This window comes from Hypoxylon trugodes, assembly GCF_022578975.1.
Source record: "Hypoxylon trugodes strain CBS 135444 unplaced genomic scaffold F4822scaffold_1, whole genome shotgun sequence".
NCBI lineage: Eukaryota > Fungi > Ascomycota > Sordariomycetes > Xylariales > Hypoxylaceae > Hypoxylon > Hypoxylon trugodes.
In genome coordinates, this window is record NW_026250016.1 from 3,853,967 (window position 1) to 3,873,522 (window position 19,556).

General features: G+C 46.3%; 7 protein-coding genes across 7 annotated transcripts; 2 read left to right on the plus strand and 5 right to left on the minus strand.

Moving 5' to 3' along the window:
* The first annotated feature begins 799 nt into the window (after positions 1–799).
* On the plus strand, positions 800–2,375 carry F4822DRAFT_387343 (uncharacterized protein). The gene has a single exon (XM_051456797.1). The coding sequence runs from the start codon at positions 1,008–1,010 to the stop codon at positions 2,307–2,309; it is 1,302 nt and encodes a 433-aa protein (XP_051319955.1). The 5' UTR covers positions 800–1,007; the 3' UTR covers positions 2,310–2,375.
* F4822DRAFT_387344 (glycerol-3-phosphate dehydrogenase [NAD+]) lies at positions 2,376–4,215 on the minus strand. The gene is made up of 2 exons (XM_051456798.1): positions 3,858–4,215; positions 2,376–3,796 (listed from the first exon to the last, which is right to left on the minus strand). Exons 1-2 carry the CDS (start codon positions 4,055–4,057, stop codon positions 2,596–2,598), a joined length of 1,401 nt encoding a protein of 466 aa, XP_051319956.1. The 5' UTR covers positions 4,058–4,215; the 3' UTR covers positions 2,376–2,595.
* Positions 4,216–5,987: 1,772 nt separating this feature from the next.
* F4822DRAFT_39948 (short-chain dehydrogenase) lies at positions 5,988–7,549 on the minus strand. The gene is made up of 3 exons (XM_051457775.1): positions 7,087–7,549; positions 6,512–7,018; positions 5,988–6,452 (listed from the first exon to the last, which is right to left on the minus strand). Exons 1-3 carry the CDS (start codon positions 7,139–7,141, stop codon positions 6,088–6,090), a joined length of 927 nt encoding a protein of 308 aa, XP_051319957.1. The 5' UTR covers positions 7,142–7,549; the 3' UTR covers positions 5,988–6,087.
* Positions 7,550–7,958: 409 nt separating this feature from the next.
* On the minus strand, positions 7,959–9,622 carry F4822DRAFT_424651 (uncharacterized protein; the record flags this gene model as incomplete). The annotated part of the gene is made up of 4 exons (XM_051460183.1): positions 7,959–8,612; positions 8,676–9,067; positions 9,124–9,337; positions 9,395–9,622. The coding sequence occupies 4 exons, from the start codon at positions 9,620–9,622 to the stop codon at positions 7,959–7,961; spliced, it is 1,488 nt and encodes a 495-aa protein (XP_051319958.1).
* An 892-nt stretch (positions 9,623–10,514) lies between these two features.
* On the minus strand, positions 10,515–12,643 carry F4822DRAFT_40057 (HAD-like protein). Its single transcript, XM_051457873.1, has 3 exons — positions 12,061–12,643; positions 11,844–12,005; positions 10,515–11,784 (listed from the first exon to the last, which is right to left on the minus strand). Exons 1-3 carry the CDS (start codon positions 12,226–12,228, stop codon positions 10,585–10,587), a joined length of 1,530 nt encoding a protein of 509 aa, XP_051319959.1. The 5' UTR covers positions 12,229–12,643; the 3' UTR covers positions 10,515–10,584.
* F4822DRAFT_439868 (putative cytochrome P450) lies at positions 12,464–15,090 on the plus strand (the record flags this gene model as incomplete). The annotated part of the gene is made up of 9 exons (XM_051462677.1): positions 12,464–13,147; positions 13,203–13,237; positions 13,309–13,486; positions 13,538–13,808; positions 14,004–14,079; positions 14,138–14,490; positions 14,559–14,640; positions 14,694–14,854; positions 14,919–15,090. The coding sequence occupies exons 1-9, from the start codon at positions 12,898–12,900 to the stop codon at positions 15,088–15,090; spliced, it is 1,578 nt and encodes a 525-aa protein (XP_051319960.1). The 5' UTR covers positions 12,464–12,897.
* A 934-nt stretch (positions 15,091–16,024) lies between these two features.
* On the minus strand, positions 16,025–17,647 carry F4822DRAFT_387374 (uncharacterized protein). The gene is made up of 2 exons (XM_051456799.1): positions 16,459–17,647; positions 16,025–16,399 (listed from the first exon to the last, which is right to left on the minus strand). Exon 1 carries the CDS (start codon positions 17,355–17,357, stop codon positions 16,518–16,520), a length of 840 nt encoding a protein of 279 aa, XP_051319961.1. The 5' UTR covers positions 17,358–17,647; the 3' UTR covers positions 16,025–16,399; positions 16,459–16,517.
* Positions 17,648–19,556: the final 1,909 nt, after the last annotated feature.

Below are 19,556 nucleotides of genomic sequence, written 5' to 3' on the forward strand. Positions count from 1 at the left end.
TGGGTTGGCTCTCATAAGACATCGCCGCCACCAATTTAGAGAGCATCGTCGATTATATTAGAGATCGAATAGGAGAACCTACAAAGGGGCGTGTAAGGGTGGACCAAAGCTGAAGTTGAGGTAGAGGCTTCTCAATCCAGGAAGATGCCGATCCTTAACCTAGAGATTTCGGTCTGAACCAGTAGCAAATGCTTTTCTACGGTGTCAATTTCGCTATGTGGCGCGACGACGTTAGTATGTATTTGATTGCCGGATTTCACGAATCCGATGTAATCAAAATATGTGCCTCTTGTTGTTGCACTGTTGATCTCTAGTAAGAGACCGGAGTTGCCCTACATAGAATGTCCTTCAGTGAAGAAATTTGCTCGAATGAAGATGACCCGCAGATGAGAAATCAACATTTGATAGAATCTGAGGAACAGAATACCAGGGCGCGTTAAAACGTCGTGTCGTACCTACGGGCCTCATCACGACGTCTTCGGACGAGGATATCGAAAATTAGGGACAAGCCGGACTTGATTGGCCCCTGGCGCCCTGAACTGTGAATGAGTCCAGTGTCTCCTGTTACCTTAATCTACGGATGGTGAATCGCTTTGGGTTGGATGTGAAGGGTTAGAATCGGCGCGTTGCTAAGAGATTTGGAGAGTTTGAGATGTTATTTATTCAGATACCCCTGTTATGTATATAATAAAGCATCTCCCCTACCGGGAGAATAGGCCAACCGAGAGGGGTATCCTCCGTCGCCCGACTGACTGACGTAAGTCTTTCCAGAAATAGTACATAATGCATGTAGCTTCTTCAGGTGATGTGATGATACACCTCGCGATCCTGCGACGTTATTCACGGCAGATGCTTTGTAGGATATATTTTATCCATCTAAAATAAAGAATCCGATACCAACGGTTTAATCCATATCAGCTCAGACGAGTCAACTATGCTGGGCCGTACTTGAGATTTTGAAATACCCCCCACATATTAGACTCAAATCGGCGAACCTTCCTTAAACCATGTATCACCAGCTAGAGGATATGGAGGAAGGACACTCGGCTGGCGACCGATTCGACTCTTCCCAAATATCTTACGCTCTACTCCGACAAATCCGATACTCTTTTAAACATCACCGACCGAAGTCCTATCCTCCCTCAAATATTCCACGAACATCTCCAGAGCGTTTAGCGCTTGCCTCCCCCGACTCACCCGATGGTACTTCCGCGACAACGGTCCTTTACTTAGCCTATGGCTCCAACCTCTCGTCCGAAGCTTTTCTCGATCGTCTCGATATCCATCCGCTAAGTCGGATTAACGTATCATCGCCAGGTTTTGATTTAGCATTTGACCTTCCGGGACTTCCATACTGGGAGCCTCGCCTATCCAATGTGACGCCGCGCAAGATTCCCAGACCACCGATTCCGGGTGATCCACCGAAACCTCCCTTCCCTCCGCCGACTACGAACACTGCCTTAGGAAAAGAGGAGGCAGACGAAGATGAGCGTCTGGGAACGCGGCTACTACCTACCTTGCCTCCCGGAGGCCCTCCGTCATGGTCTAAGGGTCTATACGGGGTCGTCTATGAGATAACACGCGATGACTACGGAAAGCTCCTTCGAGCCGAAGGCGGTGGTACAGCATACCAGGACGTATTTGCGCCGTGCCTCGCTCTACCCCCACCCCTGCGCATCCCCGAGAAACCTCCCATACCTGAGCTACCGAAGCCGTTCCTCGCGCATACGTTGTACGCCCCGCGATTATCGGATATAAAACCACCCGGCGATGATAGAAATAATACAACTACCGGTGGCAATGATGATGGGGGTGATGGAGACGGCGATAAAGACAAATGGTGGCGGAAACTCCTCCTACCTGTCAGCCGCTCCACGCCGGACTATGCGCAGCCCAGTATCCACCATCTGAACTTGATCCGCAATGGCGCGCGAGAACACTACCTACCGGATGACTATCAACGGTATCTCGCGGGGTTGCAACCATACAAGATCACGACATGGCGGCAGGATATAGGGCGGTGGTTACTCCTTTTATTAGCGCTGCCACTTTTCTTGATTATACTAGCGTTTGGATACTTGTTGGCTGATGAAGATGGTAAAGTACCGCGGTGGGTAGCGGGCGCGGCAGCCGTTGCGATGAATTTGGTGTGGATAGCTTATGATGCTGTCTTCAAACCGCTGTTCGGAGATGGCGAGCGGACGATAGAGGATGATGAAGATAACTCGAGGATAAATAGAAGGAGTCGAAACATGATGAGGAATTCGCAAAGGTGGGGAAGCGAAAAGAATGCATTACTTGCAAATTAATAACACTCAACTTAAGGTTACAATATAAAGGTAACAATCAATAATAAACGTATGAAAGGTAAAGATGATGAATCTGAATTATGTTTTCCGTGTTCTGGGATATCATGCTGGAGAACCCGTTCTAGCCTATTTTCTACCGCGACCAATCATAAAAATGCACCCTTAACCGATTGAACACTGCTCTATGCAAAATCATAATTATATTATTCTCTTAATCCCATCAATTTCTTTAACTTCCAACGCTGATAAAGTTCATTCTCTTATTTCTGTTCCTCCTGTCAAATGTCTAAGTCCTCGAAACAAGGTCAGGAATATCATCCACAGTATTCCGACCTTCAAGGATGTTATGCACGGCGGTGAATAGCGGGTATTCTTGTTCGAGATTCCTGCGCTTGAGGAACGAATTGACTTCCGCGGCAGTACTGGTACCCTGCAACTTCTGGCCATTCAATTCCGCTTGCTCGACCTCCTGAACGGAAATGCCCTTCTCGACAGCTTTCCTCGCGCATCGGAAGTTACGACCACCGCTGCAACTTGTGATTAAATCGGCTACACCGGCACTTTCCTCGGTGAAGGTTTGGGTTGAGATAGTCTCGCCGAAGAATTCATGACCGAATTTCACCATTTCTAGGAGTCCGACTCGCATGATAGCTGCTTTGGCGTTGTCACCCCAGCCTCGACCGTCTACAAAACCGGCCGCTAGCGCGACGATGTTTTTCAGGGCTCCGCCTAGAGATACGCCTGCTACGTCGGACACCATGCGGACATGGAAGTACGGCCGGTGAAATAACGTCTTAAAAGTATCGTGGTCAAGCGGCGTATACTCAGGCGGTACGGGGATTAACTTAGTCTTGCTAATCCTGCCGCGAACATCTCTATGCTGCGTCTCCGCCAACGGCGAAATACTTAGCTCAGCAGCGGACGCCCGCGGTGAGTTTCGACTGGGGGTCGCAGAGCGGGGCGTAGCGTTGCGAGAAGGATTACGCGAGTTGTCCATTGGCGGCGGGTCGTACGCAATCGTAGTTTCGGACCATTTCTCGGCCGCAATTTCGGAGGCGATATTCGCGCCGGATAATGCACCACAGTAGATACCTAGACCCTCGCCAATCCACTCCGAGAATAGAAATACGCCTTCATCGGTGACGTTGACGCCCTTGATGCAGGAGATTCCTCGTGCGAAAGGTACGATTTTGCCCTTAAGCTGTCCGCAGATCCTGTGGATGAATTGGTGGGGTAGATTGAAGATTAGGATGGAGGAGTTGTGGACGGCGTCTTCGAGGGAGGGGTTCGCGATTAAGTTGGTGGGGAGCTTGATGTTGGGGAGGTATTTGATGTTTTCGTGGTGGTTATTAATGACGGAGGTGAGTTTTTGTGTCTTGTCTTCGTATGTTACATCTTCTTCGTATACCCACATCTGCACCTCCTCTTCGAATAGATCTGGGTGCTCCTTGGTGTTCTCGGCAACGATCTTGGAGATCGTGGAACCCCTATGTCACATCATGATTAACTTTCCGGACCGGGCAGGAATAGAGGGTGGTCCGTACTCACCAATTACCAGAACCAATAACGGTCACCTTGTGCTTCTTAGTGCCGTTGGCACTTAATAGTCCTGGAGCCATTGTAGAGAATCGGGAGTATTGTTTAGTAGTAGAATAGCAATAGATGAAAGCTTTCTGCGTAGCACGAGCGTGGGTGGGGAATCTAAAGGAAGAAGCAAATGGGTATCTTAATTGAACAAGTATTTTCATATGAGCAAGAAATTGGGAGCTCTTAAGGTACAGAAGTGTAACTAAGGCCTTTTAATACTGGTTCAGAAGTTGCTAATGATCGGGTTATGTCTCTAACAAGCCACCATGTGACAGCGAGGAACAGAGATTACATTAGATAGAGCAAATCGGATAGACCGAGGCGCCGTGAAGAAACGAAAAAAACCGGTGGGCACTTAGAGACAACGGAGTGACGCACAAGATCGGCAGAATATCTAGGTACTCTTTCACCGCCTTCCTTTCTTAGCTAGATCTATCCAGCAAACTGGGTCGCTAATTTAAATTAACTAACCCAATCTTGGCGAAGAGACTTTTTGGAGGGGCAACTTAAAACTCTACAAGTCAATTCATAGCGAATTAGATGTTTAGGTTAACCTATTGAAATGCTTAGTGACGTTTTCGAAACAACAGATTAGTATAATAGTTTACACTAAATGTTACATATATCTATGAAGGGAAAATGATAAAACTGTAAGTTCAGGTAAAGTGTGGAAAGGGTCTGGTAAGGCGAGTGCCCTGTAACGGCTGACAGCGCAAATAGATAAACCTCGGCAGCACTACCGAGGCAAACCGAGGTGCCGTATTTAACAAGACTCCCTCGTGCACAACCTACACCAAGATACTCGGCCGGTCCTTATTATATAATTAATACCCCGGGATACTCGACGCAAGGAATCGCTATATGGTTACCACCTTTAAGCTCTTAAGGCTAATTATAAGAGGTTTCTTCAGCAGTTCCAGGGCCCTTTCTATACATGGGAGCTTTCAAGGTGGGTCACCGCCCTAATTCTCAGCCCCTACCCCCTGACATCGGGACACTCCTACTAAATAGTTCTAATTGCAAGAAACTTCCATTGATCAAATTTAAATAAATATTTTCGATATCTCTCAAAAGTCTCGCCAATCCCATATTATATCAACGAAAGACCTATATCATTTTCATGGATTGAATTTGCCTTGAGCTAATTGATAGCAGAACATCAACCAAAGATGTTGTATAACCGCTTGACGAAGCTGAGCAACTGGGTTAGGGGGCTCCTACATATATACCCCGGGTACTTCTAGGTTGTCCTCGTAACGGAACCTCTGCTATTTATGAGAAAAGCACGAGATATACCCCTCAAGTGTCTACTTGGGCGTAGAAGTGAGAAGATAGTTAGAGATCTCGACGTCCCTCAAAACAGGGGACCGGCGGTTGACCCTGACAAGAGACCTAGTCGACAGGATTAGAGATTGTTGGCTGATAGAAAAGGGTGTCTACCTTATGATAAGTTAGGTCTAGGCCTTTGCCATCTGCATGCCTACTCATCTCTAGGTACATGTCTGGTTAGTAATATTGGTGATGTGTAGTACAAGTATCGTGTGTACACTGTGTCGCAAAGGCTGTGTTACCACACTTGGTGAGTGGCCTCGAGAAACTCCGTCTCCGAGTGCTGCATCCGACGGATCATTTAACTAAGCTTAGTCTTGAGGTGCTACAGGAGTAGGCTAACCGCCTGCCCACCCAGCAAATCATTCTACGGTCTACGTAAATCAGGGCAGATTTCCAAACGGCGCTTACAATACCGTTCTGTTTTTTACCGCGCGTCTTTATAATGCACCCAGGCCTAGGTGTCCTTTCCAGAAGTGGTTATTGCTCGCATGCTTATCTGTCAGCTCAAATCCAACAGCGGGTGGATTTATTACACGTTTAGAAACTGCAGTTCTACAGCACTCTTCGCCTATTTGAGCTCCCGAAGTATCGGTGAGCTCATCCGAGTAGTCTTCTGGCATAGGCATTTTCGCAGCGAGAAGCTTCTTCAAGGCTAATCAAGTCGAAAGTCCTATCTATGCTTATTACATCAACCGGAGCAGGAAGGCCAAACACCGTCCGCGCCCCTTATGTTACGACGCTCTCTCAGAGCCGAGCGAACTTATGAATGCTTGAGTTTAAGAGATAGCTAATATTGTAACTATATGACAGTAAAGTATAGGAGAACTACATAAGAATATTTCACTTATACCTGGTAAAACTAAGCCAGGAAGTGAATAGATTCCAACTGCCTCGCGTCGCCCACGGAGAAACTAATGTCTTTGACATCCTCCAAGTCCTTCCTAGTACTATCAAGGTCATGAGCGACCATGCCCCAGGCGTCAGATCCCAAGGGAATACGAATTGGGATTCGTTGTCTACGTCCGACAATTTGGTACATAGCCACCGCCAAGTCACTCGGCTCTGCCCACAGAGCTCGGCCTTGTTCGCTCGCCATATGGTTGAGAAGCTGCTTCGCCGGGAAGTTAGGGTTATCGTAGGCTGGGTGCTTTATGGCTATGTGTTTCAAAGATGATGTTGCGTAGTTGGTCTTGACGCCACCAGGCTCGATGTTGCATAGATGGACTAGAAAAGAATCATAAGCGTCGGAGTCAAGACTAGGGCTTCGACAAATGGGAACTTACTGTTCCATGAAGATGGCACTTCCTTTGCCACAGATTCGGTGAACCCTTCCATCGCGAATTTACTGGCATGGTAAAAGGCCTGTCCTGGATAACCGGTAAAACCTCCCATAGAACTCACGTTCATGATCACGCCGCCTTGCTGGCCATTCTTGGAGTTCTCTTCCCTCATGATTCGGAGGCATCTCTTGGTAGTATTGACCATCCCCCAGAAGTTGGTGTCCATCACAGCCCGAGATTCTTCATCTCCAGCAGCTTCGGTATCGCCAGCAAGTGTGTAGCCTGCATTGTTAACAACGATATCGATCCGCCCGAACTTCTCTAGGGTTGCCTGGAGTGCAGCTTCGATGGAGCTGATAGAGTTAACATCCAACTCCAACTTCAGGACATGCTCGTTATTGGGAATGTCCGATAAAGATGCTGCTTTGCGGGCAGTTGCTACAACTCGATTGGAGGTCTTAGCAATGAGTTGGGCTAGGGCCTTGCCAATTCCTGATGAGCAACCGGTAACTATATACCCACACGCATGAAGTCAGTAACCGTAGATGCGATAGGAGTAGCATAGAGGGGTTACTGACCAAACCAGACAGCATCTGAAGGAAGATGGTACGGCTTGGTGTTGGGTGGATCCATTGTGGTTGAATACGTAGCGATGTCTTAGATCTTAGACTTGAATGAAGGAGATGAGTTGCTCAACATACCTCGAGGACTTGCTTTTTAGTGGCGCTTTTAATACGACAGGATTGCTTCTGAATAATTGGAAACACCTAAGTCTCAAGTGATCGCTGCATTTACTATCCTCTTACCACAGTGACGTCGATGGGCTAGCCTTCTGATGGACATAATGCAAGGCTATATTCCGATCGGTCTTTAGTCTTAAGTCCTTTCAGGTTTGCATATGCTGTGTTACGATGCACAAGTCCAACAAAAGGGGCTGAGTGTCTCGGATATCACCTCATTTCGATAACTCCGAGCTATTACACCCCCTCACTTTTTACCTAGAAGTAATAATTTTAGATAGGCTAGGATGATTCCAAACCAACCCAGAGATCTTGAAAGATATCCTATACAGAGCTACAAACGACTCCATTACTCCGAGAGCACTTGAACAGGGCGGGGCACTTCGAAGTTTTCTAGCGCGATTATCATGGATGGCGGGCGAATTTCGCACTTCAAGATTTTGATGTTTCTAACCCAGTTTTGATAAAGAAGCTCGTTTGCTAATTGGATGTATGAAATCAATAGCGTCGAATTAAGCCAATCACAATACTACGATAAAGAAGCCTCGGAGTTTCCTAATCAGATGTTTTCTATATTGTCTCGCCAACGTTCTAATTCTAAGTAAACAATCTTAAATCTTATTCATCTATGCCCTTTAATTAATCCTACAATCTATCAAACTAAAGAAATACAGAAAAGTGATAATATCTGGTACGATTCAGCCAAAGACTCAAGACCAATCTGAAAGCTTGTTTGGCACTGCGTGGAACCCGTTAAAGAATCCATGAGGATCATAACTGTTCTTCAACGCAGTTAGACGCTCATGACGCCACTCCTCGTAACCATACAGAGCCGAGAGGGGCTCATCACCATGCGCATAATTCTGATAGATCTGCAACTTGTCGTATCCGGAAACTTCGGACTGCGCAAACTTATCACGCATGCTCATCGCCCAGGAGTTAGCTGCACTAGCCACGGCTGCGTCAGAATATGTCACCGAGAAGACTATCGCGTTACGGAATGTATCCCTGTGAGGGAAGGCGGAATAGTTTGCTGGAAGATCTGATAGAGCCTTCTGGCCGAAAGTTTCAATGAAAATGGTACTTTCGTTTGCTCCTGGGTACTGCTGTGCTAAGGTACCGAGCGCATCGACGGCTTCGCGCAAGTTCGCTACTGGTAGATTCTTGGTTAAGACGCTGTACTGATCGTGCGGGTTACCTTTAATGAGTGTTCCGGCCTCTACAGCGGGAAGTGCGACGGAGGTTAGGTTTGTCCAAGGAACCATTTGTTCAGTATAGTTAGAGCTGATGGCGGAATACAGCTTCCTGAACGCCTGCCCTTTTTCTAGTGGTCCAGGGTATACAATGTTCACCGTTATCGCCGGCTTAGATTTGACGTCAGCACCATGAACATACATATGAGTATATCTCTAGTTTGGGCAAATTACCTTAAAGGTCGTTGGGTCGGGAGAGATGGATGTGGCGATAGCCAAAGCGGGGTCCAGTTGAGGTGTCAACAAGCTATTTGTCACGTTCATGACGGCTTCCAGCTTGTCAGCACTGAAGATCAAGTCCGAGCTGTACTGCAAGCCTCCATTCGTTGCCGGGTACGTCTGGAATAGCGCCTCGATGACGATACCGAAGTTCTGACCAGCACCGCGAAGACCCCACAATAGGTCTGGGTTGACCGTTTCAGAGGCTTCGATAATTGTACCGTTCCACAGCGCCATTCGCACACTAAGCAGGGCGTCACTTGTTAGGCCATGGAGACCTTCCAGTCGGCCGAGCCCACCACCGAGTGTAGCTCCCATCGCGCCCACTCCAGGGCAAAACCCAACAGCTACAGTCTTGTTAGTATTTTCGGTGAAAAATAATATCAGATTTCGTGAAGCTTACTTAGCTCTCTACCCGCATTTCCAACCACGCTGATCAACTCATCGAATTTGACACCAGTGCCCACGGTAACAGTCATGTTCGGGTTTACTTTTACGTAGTCAAAGCTTTCCATGTTGATGAGAACAGCATTCTGGATTGTTTGCAGCGTTGCAGAGTACCCATGACCGCCTGACTGGGCCAACCAGGTCTTGTTTGAACTCGACAGGTAGCGAAGCTACACGCGTTGTCCGTCAAACTAAGCTCTGCATGAACGATTTCTGGTAAGACTTACTGCTGTAGACAGATCCTCTTCTGTTTGGGGAATGAACACTTCGTTGAAGGTTGGGGCCGCATACGTAGACCAACGTAGGGTGGCATTGGCAAACTGAGGCCACGACGGTCCATGAGCTTCTCCTGCTATTGAGGGTGGCCAATTGTAACCATCCACGGGTGCGGAAGAAGCCCGACCGCCTAAGAGCGCAAGGGCAGGTAGAAGTCTAAAGAACATAGAGTCAAGCATCGTGTCGCAAACCTCAAAAATGGATTGGAAGCTATTAGGAATTGAAGCTATTATCTCTATTGAAGGCTCCTCACTTTATATTATACTCAGTCGCTGGGCCGATGGCCATCCTTCTGCTCCTAAATCATCTACCAATGGTACAAGAGAAATGCAACTATCTTCGTGATAGTAAGCGCGGCTAGCTCTAGCCCCTATTTTCAGCTCATACAGGGGTTCATGTTCAGGGGCACTACACTTAACCAGTCATCGGCTAGGAGTTTTTACAGGTGAGAGCACTCAGCCTCGCTCACGATGGGAGTATCACTAAGAGGATCACAACATTCAACAGTCGACTTGTTGGTGCTACGGTGAGAGCAAAGGTGAATCCATCATGATTGCTATGCTCACCGAAGACTATCATGTCAGCATTAAAGCCGAGCCGCTCCGATATTCGCACTCTAGATACGGTATCTGCATAGAGATAATTATATTTGCGACGATGTAGGCAACAACCAACAGCTCTATTAATCGAGTTGGATTCTGTAGTCAGATGGTAGGATCTGGATCCAAATGCTTCTAGACCCCTGTTGAAGAATCTGAACTATCACATGCGACGGTGTCTCCCAGAACGTCTTTCTAAGCGGGTTTTGGAGGAAATGGGTACACCGTAGTGCGCTAATTTATAATAACCGGCTTACCCGGCCGGATTCAGCTAGGACTCGGGCCGTAGCGTCCCTAGTGCTTCCGTGCAACGAGTCCAATGATATACGGCGTGAGATACCGATTCAGGTATTACATGCGCCGTAAACACCTGCATAAAGCTTACATGTGCTTAGATGGTTAGTCCGACCCGGATAGGATATTCACAATAACACATACAGACGACAGATACGAGGTGACGCAGTACATAGGAATATCTATATTTCTCTAAACAGAACTAACATGATGAGGGAGGAGAGAGCAAATAATACTCCGAGAATCTCTTAGATGCCCTCCCTTTCCTTCTGAAGGATTCTAGCAACAAGAGCCGTTGTCAATCCCCGATTACCAATTCGAGCACCCGTTTTTCCAATACAGCAGAAGTGCCCTGCTGGCCACCCACCATCTCTGTCTTGCAAAGCCAACAGCGTTTGAAGGTCCTTCCTGTACAATTCTTCGCTAATACCAACCAACTGACAGGCAAAGATGCGCAATGCGAGGGAAAGTGGGTTTGAGGGAACGTTAAGACGTTCTTCAAGTTTCTCCTTAACAAGCTCCAGCTCCTTCGAAAAGGGGCTCGGGCTGCTCTCTGTGTGCAAACGAGCTACAAAATACAAGAAACTCTCAGGAGTTGAGTAGTGCCTGTTGCCATTGGAACAAGCATCATTTTTGAGACAGTTGACGACCCATTCCCCCGTCTTTCGAATGCGAGGGTCGGAGCCGTAACCAAAGCGATAGAAAACACGAAGGATGTTGCAGCAAACCTCAGGCGTAGTTCGAGGACGGTCGTCAGCGAAGTATGTTTGCATTATCCCGTCGGAGTCTATGTTCTTAGCCATCTTATCTAAGACTAGCTCGACGTCTGCAACTTTGAATAGGTACTCTGAAGGGATAGATACGTAGGCTGTCGATGTTGTGTCAGCGTCGGGTGGGAAGTCCCGAGAGGCTAGAATCGGTTCCTCGTAGAAGTAATTCCAGAGGCCATTTTTGACATCTGAGCTGATAGAGGTACCGTTATGACCGTTGGTGTGGCCATTTACGGCTCCATGAACTTTACCAGAAGGCCATTTGAGGTAGATGATGTTCTCATCACCTGTTAGCTCCCAGATCATCAATTGGGCAAAATTGTCCTTGAGTACGACATCTTTGTGGTTTTCGACAACACAATGATGATTTCTTGCGTTACTCTCCAAGAAGGCTTGCGCTCTTGGCAGTGGATCTTGGAGAAGATTTAGTAGCGTGGTACCGGTCTTGGATGCTTCGTCGTCTACGAGTATTCCATACATGCCAAGAGACCGCGCCGCGCAGATGTTCTCGACCGTATCGTCAATCATGACAGTCTGACTTGCGTCGACTCCGGTATGCTTGATAACATGTCGGAAGAAACATAGATCGGGCTTTCTCATGCCCTCTACTCCAGAAGCAAAGATGGAATCGAAGATTGACCAAGGCAAGTCTAGATTCCGGATAATCTTGTAATGCTCCTGTTTTGTGGTCAGCCAATCCTATGGGTCTGACACAATATGTGCTTGGGTGGACTCACTTTGGATATGTTGGACATGACGTAGAGTTTGATATCGGGATTTTGTGACTTGATATCATGGATTGTTTGTACAAGTGGAGCGTTGATGGTCAAGGATTTTTGAGCCTCGTCCAGGGCGCTCTCAATAACAGATGGCTCCACATTGATGATGGTGCTGAAGTTCTTTTCACATGTTAGTTCATGTTGGAAAACTGAAATAGTTTGAGGGAAATTTTACCTTGCAAGCGTCCTTCACCGTAAGAATGCCTCTGTCCAAGTCGTGCCAAGCCGTAGAATTCATGATAGTCAAAAACTGACTCGGGGACAGCACTGTAGTGCTGCGGCGATCCCATTCAAGGAGAACGCCGCCAAGGTCGAACACAAGAGCCTTGATGTTGGAAGCCATTGCGGAAAGTATTGATGGTACAGATTAAATTCAATGACAAAATTGACTCTAAAAATGATTCTCAAACAAGACGTTGAAACACTGCTCGGTCCTAGATTGTGTCCTCGGAAGGAAGGTTCTGATGTATTAATAGACATATTCAACCTCGCAACGGGGTCAGCGTATTATGAATTTATAAGCTCGAACGCACTGTGATAACGTGGTGAATTACATCGTCGTATAAAATCTCCAATAATGCCTCTATATCATCCAGAACAAAAATCGGTATATCAAATATTGCTTGAATCAGCATTATATGCAGTAATACGCAATGATAAGGACCAACAAAGATGATTATCACACGTTGGAAACTCCGTTACACGTTGTGTAACTATAAGACGAAAGCGACGTGGACACCATCTTCTAGAATATATGCGGTCATCCTATACCATCCTTGACATACCATAACTAACTAGCTTAGCGTAGGATTAGGAAGAGCAGCTCGTCGGGATAGTCTATGCAGCTCGGTGAAACATTCTTCACCGCGGTGTAGTTAGTCGCGTATACTATTAACTCCGGCGAGGTCATAAAACCGCCTTGCATCTCTATAGAGACAATTAGCCTAACTAGGCAGCATCTAGCTAGATACGTCTTGATCATTCTTCTCGTCCTGATAGCGTACCTAAAAATATGGCGGTCGAACTCGAAACTTCGTTGACAATGTCACAACCTGATATCGACCTAAGGCGCCTCGTAGGCGGCCTTATGACCTTGTCAATCCTTTACTGGTCCTGTGTTGTTTTCTATCGCCTCTTTCTGTCCAATCTCGCTAAATTTCCGGGGCCCAAACTTGCAGCGGCTACCGGATGGTATGAGGCGTTCATCGACCTCTATAGTTCTAATTTTCCTGATGTCTTAGAAGGGTTACATGAGAAATACGGTGACTAGACTAAGAGACCCTGTTGTGAGAGCCTTGATAACTGATAGATTCAAAGGTCCTATTGTCCGCATTAACCCTTGGGAACTTTCGGTATGTACAAGAGAACCTTCGTTGTGGTCTCCTCGATGCTTTCACGAAGTTTTAGCTAACACAAACATTAGTATGTAACGCCAATTCCCTTCCCAAACATCGCAAGCTGTGACCCAATGAATGCCCGGGAGGTTAACATACCCAATGTTAGGATTCGAGATGCCGACTTCTACAACGAGTTATATGTTTCTGGTGGAAAAAGAAGGACGAACTTGATATACAAGAGCCGTGCAGGGCTTGGGATGTCTGGTAAGCTAGGTACTCTTCATTCCGTAGAGTAATGGCTGAGAAGTTGGATAGATGCCATCTCGACGACACACAGCCATGAACTTCACCAGCTCAGAAGAAAAGCGGTAGAAAGCTTCTTCTCGAGACAGAGCGTTAGTCGCATGGAGTCTAGAATCCTTGATGAAGCAACAAAATTAGATGACAAATTGCGGCTTCTCGCGGGAACGAATACGATTGTGCAACTCGACCACGCTTATGCGTGTGTAACTGGGGATCTTGCAGCACTGTTTGCTTGTGGTGAGAATCCAAGGCTTATTGAATCACCAGATTTCAACCCAGGGTGGTAAGTTACACCGCGCACTATTGCAGTGCATCTGTACCCACGTGCTTAAACCAATTTGTTATTAGGTACGCGAACATAACGGGTATTCTGGCCGTGGTGCCATACGTACGGAACTTCCCCTGGATCAATAGGTATCGAAATCACATATTTCAATGCAGTCATTACCTGGTAATCAGTGCTTACACATGTCTGAAGCATTCTAGAAGTGGTCCCGGTGTCTCTGCTGCAGAAACTTAGCCCGAACGTCGCTGGGTTCAGGATGTTTCACCAGGTCAGTTACTGCTGTAGAAGTCTCGAGTTCATCCGCGTACTGAACATGATTCGAACAGCTGAGTCAGCGGCGGGTAGAGGCAGTAAAGTCTCATATCGCTAGTAAACCCGAGCTTGAAGAGTCCGATAAAACCTCAATTTTTCATTATATCCTCCAAAGTGATCTGCCGGGTCCCGAGAAAGAATCTGGTCGGCTGCAAAGAGAAGCGTTTGCTCTTCTGGCTGCTGGGACGATTACGACAGCGAGCACTCTCTGTACCATAACATACTACGTTCTTGCTGATCCGGCAATTGAAAAACGGCTCCGGGATGAATTGAAGGGTGTTATGAGCGACTTCCCGAAACAGATGCCCCGATGGGCAGACCTTGAGAAGGTTCCGTACCTAATGGGCTGCATTAAGGAGGGACTACGGTTCGTAACAAAAACTCAACTGTGATTAGCTATTGGTTAGCCAGTCGCATGCTAAAAAAAGAAATCAGAATTGCCCGTTTCTTCAGGCGTAGCCCACGCATTTCGCCAGATTATGACCTGCAGTATAAGCAGTGGACCATTCCAAAAAATGTAGGTTATCTTCAGCGGAACATGCATATTATATCCCTTACAAGTTTGAGCAGACACCTGTTGGAATGTCCGTCTGTCATATGCATATGGATCCGGAGGTATACCCCGAGCCTTATAAATTCATACCGGAACGGTGGATCGGGGATGTCGACCCTCGAGTGAATCGGAACTTCGTGCCATTCGTTAAAGGATCGCGAAATTGTTTGGGAATGAAGTGAGTGTCCGTATTCTAATATTTTCTTGGTGTCCCGGAATGCTGATCCTGATGCGTTGGGAAGTTTGGCGTGGGCTGAGATGTTTATCGTACTGGGTATCCTCTTCCGGCCCGGTGGCCACCGAATGAGTCTCAACAGTGATGAGTGTGATGAGTCAGATATAGCTCTTATCCACGACAGTGACGTCGGAATTCCAAAATCGGATAGCAGAGGGCTTAGAGTTCGGTTCCAGTAAGCCTGACGGTAGAATAACATAGAGTCAAGGGGGTCAGGACAAAATGATATGTGAAGGAAAGGGTAGATTGAACTGATATCGAGCTTTCCATGCTTTGTGGGCACCTAAGTCTTCCCTTATTCAACATAGCTGGAACATCTCATACCCGGATACTCAGGCACGAAAAATTAGATGTGATCTCCTTGTTAAATATTGTTAGATAGATAGATTGCGACATTAAATCCATAGAAATTGCTGAAGATAACCCCACTATTTACTTGACAAGACAACATCCGTGCTTCCGGGCTTAGGAGAATCGCTGTGGCGTCAGACTTTTCTTAGAGCTTCTTGCGACAAATAAACTGATATCAACATCATATCTCACACGCATAATCACATCTAGGTAGGTATAATTTACAAAAGAGACGTATACACGCGAAAGTATGGGAAAGTGTTGGCGACCATGTGTAAGCGAGGAGAAAAGAAAGATGAAGGGTGTGGGAGACGTAGATTCGCGTCAATATATGCACAAAATTATGGCGGGCACCCGTTAACCTAAAATAGTTAGCGTATACTGAGATTTGATTTAGGGGTGTTTATATAATCGAGATCGCTCGTGATATCGTCAAAACAATGGTGTTTTAAGCCAGTTAATATTTCGATATGATATATGATCCATCGATTGAAGTTATTGACCTGTCCCATACATATTGATCTTGGAGCTAGTTCTGGTTTAGCATATAAGTTAGGTCTACGAAGTACACTCACCTTGCATTTCAGCTGGTACCGCACACAGTGCCTCGGTCCGTGCCGCGACAATACGCTCAGATTGTGTAACGTGTTACTGCATAATGAGCCCAAGACATCCCCACTTTTCGTTATTATGGAAATTAAAATCCGAGCGTTGGTGATGCTAACGGGTAGACCATCTCGTGCTTCACGATCCCTCGAAAGTAGGTGAGGTAAAGCAATCGCTATTCGTTTATTGCACTACGAAATACATCTTCTGGCAGCGGGCAATATTTCCGCTAAGATGCGAGTTTGAAAAGGATACTACTTCAGCCCGCCACCCGCCGCCTTGATTCAGAATAATTTCCTCACGCGAGAAATTGCTTTCGGTGTAGTTTCCGCATCTGTGTAGCCGCCAAAGTCTTGTCCACACAGCGCTAAATGTGACATCCGGCTAGGATTTGAACGTGGTCCGTCCAAAGCGATGATTGGATATTAGCAGCACGATGCTGTAAAATCCCCCCCGACCGTAGACTTGGCGCTTGTCTAGAGGCACTGGCACTATGAGACAACTACCCGAATTATGTGGCGTTTCCGCGCTGTGAGTTTGGGAATCTAAGTCTTGTTACAAAAATTTAATTCTTAATTTTGCCTGAGTAGTAGAATACATCGCTTCCCAACCCTATCCCCGTTTTGTCGTTTTCCTGTCCATACTGCATTTATTGACCGGAGAGATCTTTCTGGGCCTGGAGTGTTAGGTTAACAATCTCGATCACCATGTGTCTACGCTCTTGTTCTAAGTGATCATCCTGCACACCATCCTGATACCAGACGGTGCTATATACCTCGAAACCCTTGCCTGATTGCCCATAGGCCGCGCCATCAACCTCGCGGAGTGAGATATGGAGCACACCGAACCTGGTTCCGTCACGCAAGACCTTGTCGCCGGCTTGTTGGACAGGGAACTCGGGTAGTGGCCGTAGGAACGGGTCCTTCGATCGGTCGGGTGCACCGAAATTGGGGATAGTGAAATTAGTTGTTACACCACCCCAACCTTCTAGAATTTTCGATGAGAGCCCAGTGGTAGTATTGACAGTCTCCTTCACATAGTGCTCGGGGTTCGCAGCCAGGTTTGCGGCATCAGCCTTGTCCGACGAATACCAGGCAGCGAAACCTTGGAATGTCACAGCAGGCAAGAAGACGACGGCTCTCGCATCAGCCGACACCCATCCGCTTCCAGACTTGCTGATAGCGCTATGCCAATAAGTGTCGGCGTCGGCCATATCAGGCAAAAGAAGCTCCTCAAGCTTCACAGTACCGAGATCTTGCTTAAGCTTCAGAATTGCGGTGACATTGTCCTCTGGAAGGTCAGGAAGGGGTTGACTGCCTAGACGATTCTCGAGTAAGGCTAATGCCCGGTCCGCCGCGGCATGCTCATATTCGCTTTTCGGTTGGTCGACTTTGGGACCTGATAAGAAGTACTTGTAGCCCGAGATGGTCTCATTGAGGGCCGTTGCCCCAAGGGCGAAAGTAGAAAGAAAGAAAATATTCTTTAACATCGTGTCTTGAGAAAATGAGAATTGATATGAAGTATTAAGTTTCCCGTGGTAGATGAAGTTAATTCGATTGAAGAGGGGATATAAGCCATGTTTAAATAGACGTTTACCTCTCAAGTTTGCACCAAGCCATCGGTCATGCCATGACCTGAGTCCCTACTCAGGTTTCTGATTTGCGTACGCATCACGATATCAAATCAATTATAGGTCTTAATACCGAGAAACGGGTAAGTTAAATGGTGGATTGCTTCAAGGGAGCCCCCTTGGGTCATGGTGTAGCATTTACATTACTCCGTCCCCCGCTATAGCAAACAAACCGTATGTTGGCAAATCGTCTGCAGCCGTCGGGATCGCGTTGGGATTCGCACGTAACCGAGCCGTACCAAATAACAACATCTTCGGTAACTTCGATCCAACGTCTCATTCATCAGTCACTATCCCAGCTAACAGGCAATCTTACGAGCCCCTATTAAGTTTTTCCGCGTAATTGGCGTAGTTAACGAAAACGACTTCATTGCGCTTTTTATCAAGTAAGAATTTTCGCATTAATCCAACGTGGCTTGTTACTTTTTAATCCTTCCAAGATTCAAAAGTTCCATATATTTCAAACATATCCTCCAACAGCTGCCAAATAAAGCAACTTAATTCTGCTTTTCTTTTCTCCTTCTTTCTTCTACCAACAGCGACAGGGTTCATGTTCAAACAACCAAGCACCAACGTCGAATCGTGGTTTGCCCAGGCTTTTCCACATAGGCGCGCCGCATTCACGCTTCCTACTCATGATTCTATTTTAATCTCATCATTACCAAATCATAAGTTTGTACGTAACGAGGTTATATTCAAAGAGAATATAAACTTGTTACCGCGCGAAACCCTTGCGTTACCTACTCTATGCTTACCCTAGCGTTTGCCCGTGGTTAAATTACTTTGGAAAAAAAAGCGGTTTGTTAAGCACGACGTGCTATGGGTGGTATTTGCAGTAAGCTTAATAACTATACAGAAATTCATCCGCGAAAATGGCGCCTCCGGTTCTGAGCAAACTTATCTAATCGAATCCTACTTGTACATAGAAAATTGTCTGACTCGGTGGTTCCTTTAGGTTAGTATTCATATAAACAATCAATTTCAAGAAAACTACTCCTGTCATAGGTATTCCTGATTTATTGGAATCCTCGACGATAATATGCCCAGTTGGTTGGCTGGTAAACCCGCGAAATCCCGAAAAGAATCTAAAAAGTCGCCAAATCCGTATATGGACTCGCCCCTAATTCAGTTCCAGGGCTCCATTAGCTAGGCCTTGAATTGTACCCCGCTATTTCCCTTACCCTAAAGACTAAGAGAATCGCAGTCTTCAGTCAATGCCTAGCTATATAGATGCTATAAAATGGCCGGAATTGTTTCCGCGAATAATTTTCTAAATTCCTGTCAGTTTAGGAATTGGACAGATTTGGTATGGTGCCTTGGCATCGAAGTTAGCGGTTCCTAAGTAAGCCAGAAGACACGAGATGAGAAAGACATTTGGACGGGGGTGTTAATGATATTGGCGGTATTATTATTACTGGGAGTAATATATACCCAAGTAAGGACCAGTCTACTACCTTCGTGCCGACTTACCGACAATTACTTTGGTATTGACCTGTATCCATCTTCCCTTAAAAATCAACATCATTTGTTATTTGCTGCTGAATGTATTGGTTTATCTATGTAGTCGGTTGCCAATGATTCATGTGACAAGTTCATCGCAATTCAACCCGGGCATCACGGAATACACTTGTACCTGCAGTACCCCCACTTGGATTCGCAAATGGCTATGATTCCATATCAATCCTAAAGTTCTAGAAGCTTAAGAACATTCTTGCCTTCGATTATTTATAGCTTCATATATATTCGTTGGTCATAGTAGTTCCTAATATTGACAGGGCTAGTTATCTTAATAGTTGCTACCAAGTCTCGTTACCAGGTAACAGACAGCCCAAAAGGGTATGTGGGGTTGCCTAATTGGGAAAGACATATATTGTAGAAACCCTCAACCAACTCGAACCTAAAGCGCGAGAGAAAGAGACAGGAAAGCTAATAAAGTTAATAAGGTCCAGAGACTTCCCAATTTCGTAACTCAAGTTCCCAGAAGTAATCATCATTTAGCAGTATACGACGTATCTAAAGTATCTCAGTAAAGGTAGATTGAAATACGTTCTTAAAGAA

Bases quoted from the DNA above. Each gene is read 5' to 3' on its own strand.
- F4822DRAFT_387343 (XM_051456797.1), top strand. From the start codon at position 1,008: ATGTATCACCAGCTAGAGGATATGGAGGAAGGACACTCGGCTGGCGAC.
- F4822DRAFT_387344 (XM_051456798.1), bottom strand. From the start codon at position 4,057: ATGAAAATACTTGTTCAATTAAGATACCCATTTGCTTCTTCCTTTAGA. The intron at 3,797-3,857 runs GTGAGTACGGAC...GATGTGACATAG, and splicing joins GTTATTGGTTCTGGTAATTG to GGGTTCCACGATCTCCAAGA.
- F4822DRAFT_39948 (XM_051457775.1), bottom strand. From the start codon at position 7,141: ATGGATCCACCCAACACCAAGCCGTACCATCTTCCTTCAGATGCTGTC. The intron at 7,019-7,086 runs GTCAGTAACCCC...GTGGGTATATAG, and splicing joins TTCAGATGCTGTCTGGTTTG to TTACCGGTTGCTCATCAGGA. The intron at 6,453-6,511 runs GTAAGTTCCCAT...ATTCTTTTCTAG, and splicing joins AGTGCCATCTTCATGGAACA to TCCATCTATGCAACATCGAG.
- F4822DRAFT_40057 (XM_051457873.1), bottom strand. From the start codon at position 12,228: ATGGCTTCCAACATCAAGGCTCTTGTGTTCGACCTTGGCGGCGTTCTC. The intron at 12,006-12,060 runs GTAAAATTTCCC...ACATGTGAAAAG, and splicing joins CGGTGAAGGACGCTTGCAAG to AACTTCAGCACCATCATCAA. The intron at 11,785-11,843 runs GTGAGTCCACCC...ACCACAAAACAG, and splicing joins TCATGTCCAACATATCCAAA to GAGCATTACAAGATTATCCG.
- F4822DRAFT_387374 (XM_051456799.1), bottom strand. From the start codon at position 17,357: ATGTTAAAGAATATTTTCTTTCTTTCTACTTTCGCCCTTGGGGCAACG.